Genomic DNA, 12,451 nt, shown 5'->3' on the forward strand with positions numbered 1-12,451 from the left:
GATTGAAGAGTGTTTGTTAGGTTTTTTTATGGTGTAGCAATGTACTTTGCACTGCAAATAACCTGAGAGTTTTTTCCTAAGCAAAGACTTGCATTGTGTATGCTTTTTATTTTGGTCTGTACCATACTTTAAGTATTTTTTCATTATTTGTGCCTATATAAAATACTTAAAAAGCGCACCTCCCCATCACCCACCATTCATGTTAAGTAACAGCAGGGAAAGAGGGAGCTGAGATGGTGTTTAAGCTTGAAAAGTGTAGAGGTAGGCAGCTATTGAAGATAGGTTGCTTAGAAGGACAGGTATGATAGAAGGGCCAGAGATAGAAGAGTGAAAAATCCTAACAAGGAGGTAAGGTTTTCATGAGAGATTTAAAGGCAACTCGAGGAATTTTGATCAAGTCTTCAGCTGATCAGGGAACAGGAGATGGGTGGGTTGAGAGGGCCTCTGCTGTTTTCAGGGTGCGCCGTATACACTGGGCCTTCTGAAATCTTGTTTCAAAAGTTAAGAGTTCAGAGAATCATTCTGATGGTGCTCTAACATTTTCTTTGGTTCCTTCTGCCTCATCCTGTATGCTTTTGATTGAGCAGGCACTAAGCTCTGTTTAAGATGCCCAGAAATAGCAGAGTTTCACACTCATTTTACAGTAGGAGATACTTTTTTAATAGGATGTGCTTTACTTACTTTAAAATTGATATATTCGAAAAGAAATGTATTGGTGTGAACTACATTGTGTGCTTCTTGCCAGTTGTATGTAATCTGTCATTGTTCAGAGCACTAATGGTCGCTTAAGATTGTAAATTAAGCCTCTTTCTGCTCTTGGCACTGATTTAACCAGCACATACAATGTCTGTTTGGCCTCATGGGGCATTTTTGCCCATCATTTCTTCCAAGGCTTCACAGTTGTATTGGGAAGAACGTCCAGTTTGAAAGGATACCAAAGTGTGTGTGTTAAATTATTCTGTCTGCCCAACCCACCCAAGATAAGACTCAGTGTTTCATCTTGCAATTAAGATTGTTTAATGACGTGATGCAACATAGGGGTTGGGATAAGTTGGGAACATGGGTTCTTGGTCAATCCCAGTGCCACAGCTGTGTGTTGAGGCACATGGCTTCATTAGGGCCCTTAACTGTGTTGCCCTTGCCTTTTACACTTTATCATCTTCCACCAGTCAGTTTCCTAGTCCTTTCCCCTTTTATTAATCACAGTAGTTGTCTGGCTGACTTCATACTGCAGAGCTGTGTTCAGCTGACTGCCATCTCTTTTTTTAGATCACTGCAGAGGTCGATTCCTCCAGTCAATCAGGAGCTGCTGGAAAAGAAATATCCTACTGTAGTTATGTAGATTGTTAATCCTGGGGGAAATACACAAAACTAGTTGTGTGCTGTCTTAATTATATGTATTCTTATGGACCTCTTAACCTTCTCATCAACCATTTCTAATGGTGGAAAAAAAGTGCTGCCCTCCTTGTTTTTTGAATGGAGATACAGACTTCCCCTCCTCCCCCCACCCCCTTTTTATTTTTTTACTATCCTGCTGGAAATCTAAACTTTAATCCAGAGTTATTTAATATGCTTGCAAATCTTGAAAATAATAAACTATTTCAAGTATGATAGAAGAGTCAAAATACATGCAGTACATACTCACAAATAGTTTTGTTTTGACATTTATCTTGCTGCAGTCATTCTGCCAATTGGCTTCAGGCACAGCTACCAAAAGAATGAACACATGTTGCATTCATTAGTTCTCATCTGGCTGTGCTTCGTCTTGCAAGACAGACAAAATCATGATCACATTAAATAGATTGTAATGCATTTGTAATACGAGTTCCCTTCTGCTGAGCAGAATGATAGCTTTGCAAAGCTGCTGCTTTTAAGCCATGATATTTTGCTTAGTTTTCATATAATGGATATGAGTATATTGCCAGTGATGTCATTGCTTTTTCGTCTCGAAACGATGTCATGTGAAAAATATTCCAATATAATACTGAGCAAACTGCTGCCCCCTTCTTCCCCCCCCCCGTGTGAACTCCCCGTGTCACTGCTCCTGTCACTCCTCATGTCGCGCTGTGACTGACGATAGATCTGTGCCGTTCCTGACAGACAGACAGACATGCTTTGAAACGATAATGGTTTATGTGCATCACCGAAGGTATTGCCGTAGGTCATTTGTGGCGGTTCTTTACGCCCAAAGCGCGGTCAGATGGATCGCTGTGGGCCGTGTACAGCCCATGCACCCTTGTGTCCCGGCCGTGAGCACCGTGCGGCGCGGTGGCACCGGGGCGGGGGTGTCGCTTCCCGCTTGCTGCCGTTCCCTATGGGGAGGATGCAGCACCGTGCCCGTGTGCGAGCAGCTGCCGCTTTCCCGTTCGGGAGCAGCCCCGCTTCCCTCCCGAGCAGGCCTCGGGGGACCGCGGCCCTGGCCGGTGCCGCAGCGAGCGCGTGGCCGCCGCCTGCGGGCGGCCCCTCCCCGGCCCCTGGCCCGCCCCCGGCCTCCCGCGCTCGCTCCGGGGCACGGGCACGGGCGGCGGGGCCGACCGCAGCCAGCAGGGCTCGGTGGCCCGGGACCGTGTGCTGGGCGCCCGCCGGCCGGGCCGGGGCGCAGGAGCTCTCGCTGGGGAGCGGCGGGAGGGCGGCGGGGCCGGCTCGGAGCCGCCGGCGGCCGCGGGGATGGAGGAAGGCTTGTCCTGCCTGGCCGCAGCCTGCGACCCCTCGGCGCTCGCCACTTTCTGCACGGGTAAAGTACCGCGCTGCCCCGCGCCGGGAGGGCTCGCTCGGAGTGACCCCGGCGCTCTCCGCTCCGCGTTTCCCATGCCCGCAGGGGAGAAGGGCAAGCCTGTCAGTGCCGGGGTAGACTCTGCCCTGCGAGGTGTGAGGGTGGCTCCGCGCCCCCGTCAGCAGCCCGCAAGGTGTTCCTGCCCACGGGCTGAGGGGCTCGCTGCCGTGCGGCATCCGTACCGCGACAAAATTAACAAAAAAGGGATAACTAAATAATATCGGCACGTGTGTGGATAGCGGCGATAATGATGAAGTTAATGCTCGCTGGACAGAAGGCGCGGAGCAGCGTGGGTCCCGGCGGCCCGGGGCTGGGACAGGGAAGAGTTGCGTGCAAGGGACCTTTCGCAGCCCGCGTGGAGGGGCGGCTCTTGCGTGTCCAGCCTTTCCTTTGGACCTCTCGGTTTGACGCTCTCCAAAGGAAAAGTCGGAGGAAGCCCCGGTGGGACTCGTGGGGCCTCAGGCAGGCGGCAGTAAAGGCTCGTTCAGCGTGGGGAGGTCAGAACTGCGCCTGCTGCAGCTTTCTCTGTCTGGGGAACCTGTATTTGCCCTTCAGAACTAAGGATTTTTTTTCCCTTCTCCCTTTATTTTTACCAGTTTCATAGTAAAAATGAAACATTTCAATGAATATTTCCTTTCTTTAAACAGCTGCTGTCAAAACAGTCTCTCTTGAGTGCAAATCAGGTAATAAATTGCAGCATTCTGACTGTGGCTATCAAAAGTATATGGTCTTAAAAAGACCGACCAGCCAAATAACCCTAACCAAGAAATCTTATCAGCGATAAAGCGTGTTCCCCTTGTACACGGTGTGGAAGTGTTTTACTGCGAATGAAACAGACGTCACCGAGCACCCGTTCTTTGTTAGCTGATTCATGCCGTGCAGTTCGGATACAAATGTAGCATCTCGCATGTCAAACCTTCCAATTGTGGCCGAAAATACGATGGTCCACAGGAAAGGTTGCTAAAGAAAAAAAGAGCCAAGTGCTTAACGCTTAGATTTCTAAGGCATTTAGTGGAAGAAAGGAATGACCTTGCTATAGTGTACTTTGTTAAAGTGAGCGATGTGCACTGTACTTTATCTGCTTCAGAATTCTAAGCATTTGGTTTAGAATTCAAGATGTTGCAACCCTCAAGAAAGAGGGGAGGGTAAATTGAAAATGTTAACACTGTAAGTGCTGTGTATGATTTTTTTGCAGGCTTGCAAGGATTTTTACTGTAGGAAAAGAAAAGCTAATGTTTAGCTGTTTGTCATCAGAACAAAATTCAAAAGAACAGCATTTTTTATGGCTATAGCTTGGAGCTTTGTTACCAGTATGAAGAGGTGTATGTGACCAACATTTCCACTGACTTTAATGACTTTTTACAAGAGTTTCTGTGATTGTTTGTAAAAAATGTAGCAGTGTCTCAAACTTCAGCTTGAGGCATATCTTGAAGTTCTGAAGTGAGTGTGACTTAATGGACTTACCTTTGTATAGAAGTCCAACAAAATAAGATGCAAGAAATGCATTCTTTTCTCGGTGCATATGTTCTATTTTAATTTTTTTCAGCATCTTAGGAAATTATTTTGACTAAAATCTTGATAAAAGACTGAACATTTTGCTGGATAAGAGTTAGCATTTTTAATTAAAAGAAAATGTGGCTTTGGATATTCTTAGCAGTGTGGTGTGTTTTGTTGATTTAAAACTTGATTCCTACTTGTACAGCTAAACCTAATATGCCTTTATATCAAGTTTTCCAATGACTGTGTGTTCACTTGTGTGTAAAGTTAGAGTGATAAGAAGCTGGTATGATGGAGAATCAACAAGTGCTTTGTTCCTGTGAAATTTCTAACTTCAGCCTTGAGGGCTTTTAGCAACTTTGCACTGGTAACAAGTATGGAAAAGCCTGAGATTTAATTGTAGAAAGTTTTTTTTTTCTTCTTCTTTTTGTTGGGTCATGCATGCTCATTCTTGCTTTATTTAAAAGAGCTTAAGGCTTTGTACTAAAGTATTTCAGGTGAGGGTTTTGGGTATAGCTTAATTTAAAAAAAAAAATTATCCTATAGTGATATACTTTTCTATAGGAACTTTTCTACCTTTAATTGTGATTTGTCTTGTGCACAGGTGTCATTGTACATACCTCTAATTGCCCATTTCTTGCCAAAGCTAAAAATTAGTTTCTAATTCAGCAGTAAAGAACTAGCATTTCCTTTTAACTTATGGGGTACAAGTGCTGATAGGCAGCTTAATCAAATTTTTAAAAAAGCTTGTCTGCTGTCAATAGGAAAGAATTATTTTTTTTCTACTTTTTCTAATTAGCCTTTTATAATTAAGCTAAGGTAAAGGCATGTCCCTTAGGAAGAGCATAGCTATCATACTGGATATGGGCTAGAATTTATCTCAAACAATACAGATCAGGATAGAAATTTTGAGTTTGACCAAGGGAAATATTTACCTGCAAACAAATCTTCAGTTGGCATGCTTCTAGACTAAATATTTGCCTCCAGTGATACTTGACACTGAAATTGGTATTTATAAAAGGGGAGAAAAACAAACAGAAATACCAAAACCCGGTATTTTTAGGCTTGATTGCTTTCAGACGCTTGATTTGTATGCACTTGTCTTTAGTGTTACGACTAATAGAGAGTTTCCGTAGGGTTTTTTCACAGTGGGGGTTTGCCAGTTGCTGGGACATTGATGGTGAAGGTGGGGCTGTGGCCGTGGCTCTGCATAGTTTCTCTGGGGGTGACACTGAGACTGCCTTGGGCTTGGTGCCTCTGGCAAGGGGCTGTCACTGTGCTTGGAGGTCACCTCGACTGGCAGTGGCTTTGCCACCTGCCTCGCTGGCAGGCAGTGACAGTGACTGGCACAGACTGCTGCCTTGCTTCCCTGCACAGGTGCTGGTGCAAAAGTACTTAATTTGAACTGGTATCTGTCAAAAGGGACTGTGCTGTAAGTATTTGGGCGTTACAAGAGCCTTTTTCTTTCTAGTGCATTCAGTGCTATGTGTATACCACATAAAATTGCAAATACTGTGAAGGTCAGCAGGGATTTTCATCTCACACTATTTAGAAGGTTCCTACCTTGACTCAGTGGAAGTCTCCTTTCTTTAACTTCATAGTTACCTTTTAAAGCTGTGGTATCATTTTTGGGTAACGTTTTTTCTGTTTTGCCAGTTCAGGTCTCTGACTGGCTCCTAACAGTTCTAGGAGCATGTATTAGTCATCAGAAGGGGGCTGAGGAGGTAACAGTGACTTGTGCAGGGTAATGGTTAGTGTTTTTTAGCAGCTGCAGAAAGTAATTGCAAGTTGAAGCAACTGCAAGCCACACTTGAAGTTGCTGAAGTATCAAAATTGGTGAAATGTCAGAGGTGGAGTTGACGCAGCAAACTTGTCATTAAAGGTCAGACAGAAAGGTTCAGACTGCACACACTTTCTCAGCACCGAGTCTTTGCTCTCAAATTTTGAGTAATGCCCCAATTCAGAAAGTATCTTTATGAACCCGACATCACACCCCTGCTTCACAGAGAGAAGTAAATTCAGCAGGAAATAGGTAGCATTGGAAACTTCCCTCTTGCAGCTTGCACAGCTAAAAGGCTTCTTCAACCTGCTCTTTCTGCAGAGGGTCAGAGCAGCTTTGAGAGCAGAACTTGCAAAGAAATACAGAAAAAGTGCTGGACATGCAGATGCTGCCCTGTGAGCAGGGAAGAATGAATAACCAGACATGACTGACATTAGTCACAGTTCTTTATTGTGTGATGAGAAGATGCCCTTATACATCATAAAAACAGGATTTAGATGACACGTCTTCTTGCATTGCTCTTCTCTTCTAGCACCTTTTCTGTTCTTTGTATGTTCTAAAAATGCATGAATTTGTTGGGGTTTGCCCTTATTTGCCTGTGAAACTCTTCAGAAGTATTTAAAACAATGGTAATACCCACAGTCTAATTTCTGATACCTACGAAATGCATCAAAGGGAGCGTTCACTTCCACAATGACCTGGTTTGAGTTGACCCTTCAGGTTTTTGGATGATTTTACTTATTTGGTAAATAAATGGCACAATGTCTTGAACATTAAGGTAGTTTTTGAGGTTGCTTTTCTTAGATGATAGAGGCGAAAAAATCAGAGCTGCAAATGTCACCCTGAGTGGCTTGCACTGATGGTGTGCAGTGCCTGTACTGGGGTTACACTGTGTGGCTGGTGGCAGAGTGGCCCTGAGGGCTGTTGGGCAGGGGGTTAGCAGGAGCTGGTAAGGGCAGAGCTGTGCTCCTGGCCCTGCTGTGGCAGGGTCCCTTGTCCTCTCCACTTTTCTGGAAGGTTTTCCCCAGCTCTCCCAGGTGTACAGGTTGCGTGCCATGGAGCGCTCTGGCATGAGAACTTTATCCCATGCAACTTGCAGGCTGCAAGAATGGTCACACCTAGTTAGAGCGTGGGCTTGCACAGGAGTTGCAGAGAGCTAAGTGAAGGCGGAAACTTGGAGCATGTTGACACAGTGGGTTAGTAAATGTGGATTAGTAGGTTAAACAAGCTGGCATTCAGTCTTGAGTAAGAGCAGTGTGCTTGAGTAGTTACTGCATGGAAGCTGTGATGCTGTTAACTCTCTCTTGGGCTTGCTCCCTGCTGGTTTATATGACCATACCCTAGGTTGCAGCCCAAAAAATACATTTTGATAAAAATAAAAGTCTTCAAATAAGATTATTGGAAAGGTTAGAAGATGCTGAAAAGTTACAAAATAATTTTTTTCCTGTTGATGTATTGTGTTGTGGTGGTAGGAATATTTTTCATGCATGAAGGATCCTGTTATTTTGGCTGGCAGTATTATGTGGAAATAGTATACTCCTGGATGGTTCTTTTATATGTATAAATAGCTGAATTAGCATAGCCAATGCTTAGTAAGTGTATGTGGAATTAATCGGTTCTAAAACATAAGCATTAGTGGTATAAACTAGATAATCCAGTGGTTTAAGATAATAGCTGCTTTCAGAGTAACTATTATCTTTTTGGCTTTAGATTGTTCCCCCCACAGTTATCAAACAAATAGAAATCTCCAGGATTTAAAAAAGAGAATAAAACTGAATTGCAAACACTAAAGACCTACAATATGTAGCTTTTTCCAGTATACTTTTCACTTTTGGAATGGGAGTGTATTAGGAAAAAAATCTGTAAACTTTATTTCTGTGGGTTCGGGCAGGCCTAACCTTGCATTGCTATTCCTGATCTGTTATGAGAAGCTGAAAGTGTTACCCAGTGATAGCCAGAGAAGAGCTTGGAGGTCTGCAGGGGACTGACACCTGATGTAGCAGTGGTGGGTTGAATGGCAATTCAGAGGCTTTCTGGCTGCATTGGTGCTCGTGTACTTTTGCAGCAAAATGGTCCTGCTTTTTTTTGAAATTGTGTACTTTAGCAAATAAAAATTTCTCTTTCTGAGGAAGCTTTGATTGTTATCAGTTCTTGATTCATTAATGCCTTAATTTTGAGGAAGAAGGAAGTAAATTGGAAAAAATGCAACTTATTTGTAGTTTGTGATACTGCTGTTACTTAGTCCCAACCATATTCAAGTCTTGTTTTCCTATCAAGTATTTGTAGCACTCGTAGTATCTGTAACACTGGACATATCCGTTATCAGTCACGTCTCCCTTGCTATGTTTTTACCTAAAAACTGTTGCTTTGTAGGAAATAGTGGGAAAAGAAAGCTGAATATTTTTTATGCTTCAGAGACCCCATCTATAGAAAGATCAGATAAATAATCAGGTTATCATACAAAATGTGATTATATTTAAGCAACTTTGATGGGCATATCGCTTTTGAGTGGATGAAATTTGGCAAACATTCCACACAGAAGTGTGTTTTCCTATGGGATCCTTTGAGAAAAAAGGAAAAAGTATCCCTACGAAAAGGCATTTTCCCCATGTAAGCAAATTCCGTGCACACATTCATGTGATTTATCAATAGCGATTGTGATAGTTCAATTTTGTGTAGGACTTCTACATAAAATACAGTCAAGGTGAAATACTAGAGGATCTTAGCCTGCCTGTGTCAACCAAAGTGTTTTGTTCAGTGACTGATTTTTCTCTGGGAAGTTGTAGCATCATGTAACGCTGTTTCCGAGTGTTTGTGTTTGCTTTGCTTCAATTCTGAAACCTGCTTTGTTGTTTGGCCTAAATAAAGGTGAGACCTAATTCCTCCCTTTTCTGGGGAGTTTTCCATTTCAGGTGTAATAGTGCCAGGATTAGCAACTGAAATTATGGTTGAAACTGGTTCCATTTTTATGTATTCATTTCTGTGGAAGCAGCCTAACTGCAGCTTTATGAAATACGTGTGCAGTCACACATACAGATGTCTGCCATGCTGTTCAAGAGTTCTTCTTTTTCATGAATTAAATCCATTTCATTTCACAATTACATTTGTTTTTAGAGCATTTGTGGAAACTTGTTGATAGTGTCCTTGCTAAGGAGAGTGCAACAACACTTGATCGATCTGCAGTCTGAATTGTTTAAAATATTATAACAAACGTTAATATTAAATATTTCTACAGCTCTTGAGAAGCAGTGTGTTGCAGGACAGTCAGTCTCTCCTGTCAGGCAGCAGCAGCCACAGCAGCAGGAAAGGTGTGAGTGGTGCTTTCCACCCACACCTTGTTTACAGCTGTTACTTTACTGAGGCTGTTTAACTGCTAACATAACAAAACGAAAAGAGCTTAACTAAAGAACCAGTCAGTTTAGTTGTATTTATACTCAGTCTCTGTTCTTGAGAGTGGCTGTTGACTTTCAGCAACAGAGATACTTCTTATTGCTCTCTGGCCCGTGTTTTCTATGACACACAGTGTGCCCATATTCCATTTATTTCTCAACAGTTCCTCCTGTGTAGTAACCAAATTGGAGATTGTGACTAATGTGTGATGAGTAGTTGCAGATACCACCTTCCAGGTTGGCTGTGTGGGAGCCATATGCTTTATCCTTGAAATCAAGCAGATAGCTTAACTGTGTCTATAGTATGATTGGTATGGAGAGAGGTTAGTTTTTTTTCAATATGCAAAAATACCCCAATCAACCAAAACTGCTGTGGCTTTGGTTCCACCCGGAGTAAACATGAGCTGTTGTAGAGGTGTTCTTATAATACCAAAACTGCAAGCAGTTGGAGAAGCTGTGGAAGCATCTTGGTGGAAGTAAACAAAAGCAGGAATTTAACTGCTGCTGTTGTAAGTGTTGAGTTGGAGTGAGCTTGTGATTAGAGAGCTTTAAGTCTCGCATTCCCGAGAAGCAGCGGACTTTTAAAAATACCAAACCTTTTGTCTGTTCTTGCTTATGAGACAGAGGGCAGATTGAAGGACTGCGAGATGGTGTCCCCTGCAGCAGCAAGGGTAACATTTGTAGGGCAGAGCTGGGATAAGGGGTGCCTTCTGCAGGAGATGCTGCCCAGTGGGGCGGATGGAGCCTGATGGGCTTGCAAGCACAACTGGCTGCTCCAGCCCCACTGCGGCAGAGCTGTGGGTGGATTGTCATGAGAGAAAAACTAACACTGGAATGAAGGCTTGTCTGTTAGAGGTTATTTTTTACGAGGGAGAGAGTGTATTGTTATCCTTAGGTTTTGGATAAGAAGATGTGAAGAAGGACAAGAACTCTTCAAGGTCACTTTAGCTTGTCAGAGAGGAAGTTGAAAGTTGGCATTTACTGAATGAGCTCGGTATGGAGAGGTAATAAAGCAGCGGCCACATAGGGCTGTGAGTAAGTGGAAGGAATTCCTATACCTGAAATACGAGAAAACTAAGATAAGGCAGTGAGTTGGTAAGTCTATTTCAAAACATGTTTCCCTTTATCTGAAATCACTGTGTCCTGTGACTTGGTGTGATAAGAGCCGTGAAATACATGCTGTGTACGCCAGCGCTGGTGCCTCCCCCTGCTCTGGTGTAAGTATGTTTCTGCTGAGCACAAAAATGCTCAGATCCTGCTTTTTCCAGCTGAGCTGAAGGGAAGGCTTTCCCTGCAGGGTAGATGGGTGTTCCGGGAGAAGGAGGTCTGTATTTCTTTGGGAAAGGAAAATACTATAGGCCAGGATTCTGTTTTTCTTGTTGGAGTTTGGCATAGTGGCATTTGCGATAGATCGGCTTAGAATAGTACAGAATGAGATCAAAGAAACTTGGTTTGTTCAGTGGTATTTTTGATGTTACTAATTAGATATTTATGAGTCCTGGGGGGAAGAAATGTGCAGCACAATGAAGCAGCCAGTACAAAAAATTTCAGAAATGTTCCAACACTTATTTACAGAGATAATGTCTAACTTGATTGTTAGATAACAGAAACTAGAGATTATTCATTTGTGTGCCAGGATTTGAGGTGAGTAGAATTTTGTGAGTAAACATTGCATGGTATAAAATAAAATGTATCCATAAAAGAAGAGGGTATTTTGCTTTGCCTGATGTTATCTCACTTAATGATTTCAGTGCTTTTCTGTTTTGCTGCTGAAGTGATGCTCTAGAATTGATGAGAATATAGCAATCTTAAGAGTAGAAACTTCCTTCCTCTGGGGCAAAAACGTACTTGTTAAAAGCACACCACAAACAAAAACCCAGTTAAGTTAGTTGTCCAAATAAGCAATAAATATTTAAGGTATTGGAAGCTTTCCATAAGTTGAAAGTATGTTGGTACTACTGAATTGAAATGCTTTGCAGCAGAGAAGATGCACTGCTCGTGATGGGGAATGTTGGATTTTCCCTGTATTGTTGTAATATAAAGATTGAATGTTTTGCAAACGTGGATTTTATTCACGTGCTACTAGGAAAGTATGTATTTTGGAAATAGAGCTTGGATAATCAGAGCTAACCTATATGAATTGGGGCTTAAATTCTGAAAAAAAAATTCTCTAAATTTATGGACACTACTTTGAACGTGAGTTAGCACCATCACTCTGGCAAGAGCAGTTAAAAAATAAGTGGTCCTGGGTGAAGGGAGGGGAGAATGCAGAGAGAGGTGGAGAATCTGAGATGACTGTGAGTGCTCTTTCCCCACCCGCCTCCCCCTTCTCCCCTCCTTCCTCTCCTCCCCTTTCCATTTACAAGCCTCCACACCAACTTCCTTGCCTCCCACATAACTGCTGGTACCTGTCTGTGCAAATGAGTTTGCAGAATACTCCAGGAAAACCAGTGTTTCAGATAGTCCCATGTTTCTCCATGAACTCTGTGCATTCACTGGACTTTGGGATGTTTTGGATAGCAGTACTTTTGTGTGAGCCTGACTGTGGTTATCATCATTCGTTGTGTTGAGCAGATCAGTGACAATTAATGCTGCTGTCTTTTTGTAGATTTGTGCATTGAAGACTGAAGGTTAAAAAAAAGTGTTTTAAGTGGGAAGTCAGACTGAACTTAAAAGTCAGAATTGGGGTTGTCCTTCAAGACTGTATTGAATTTTGTGGATCATATAAGTGTTAAGATGCAGCTCTTAATTACTTGGTGGTAGTCTCCTCCAAGTTAGAACTCTGAAAAGGTGATTCTTCCTATAAAGCAGTTGGTTGGTATTTTGAGTTACCTTTATTTTCTTTGTATACCTTTCTGTTATTTTTATGAGAAGGCTGTTAATCTTACTTCTCAAGAAAATGCATGCATTTAAACACTGACCTTGCTGCAGCGCTTAGAGTAGTTCATTGGAAGCCCACAAGTGTTAATTAACCTTTATGCAGTGTGGGATGATGAATTTCATTTCATTTAA

The 12,451-nt window shown here is 42.7% G+C and overlaps 1 protein-coding gene across 3 annotated transcripts in view; it reads left to right on the plus strand.

Annotated features, from left to right (window-relative positions):
• The window catches only part of EML4 (EMAP like 4), a 149,167-nt gene that overhangs the window by 59,289 nt on the left and 77,427 nt on the right, over positions 1-12,451 (plus strand). For 2 of the 3 annotated variants that reach the window (XR_014227270.1, XM_082301221.1), the window contains exon 1: positions 2,620-2,734. The exons of the other annotated variant lie outside the window; for it this stretch is intronic. Coding sequence is in view for 1 of the 2 variants with exons in the window: in XM_082301221.1 (XP_082157347.1) it covers positions 2,668-2,734 (67 nt within the window). In the remaining variant the exon portion in view is untranslated. Of the gene's footprint in view, positions 1-2,619; positions 2,735-12,451 lie in introns of those variants that run through there. 3 annotated transcript variants of the gene reach the window in all.

Source organism: Coloeus monedula (assembly GCF_965178545.1).
Source record: "Coloeus monedula genome assembly, chromosome: 2".
Lineage (NCBI taxonomy): Eukaryota > Metazoa > Chordata > Aves > Passeriformes > Corvidae > Coloeus > Coloeus monedula.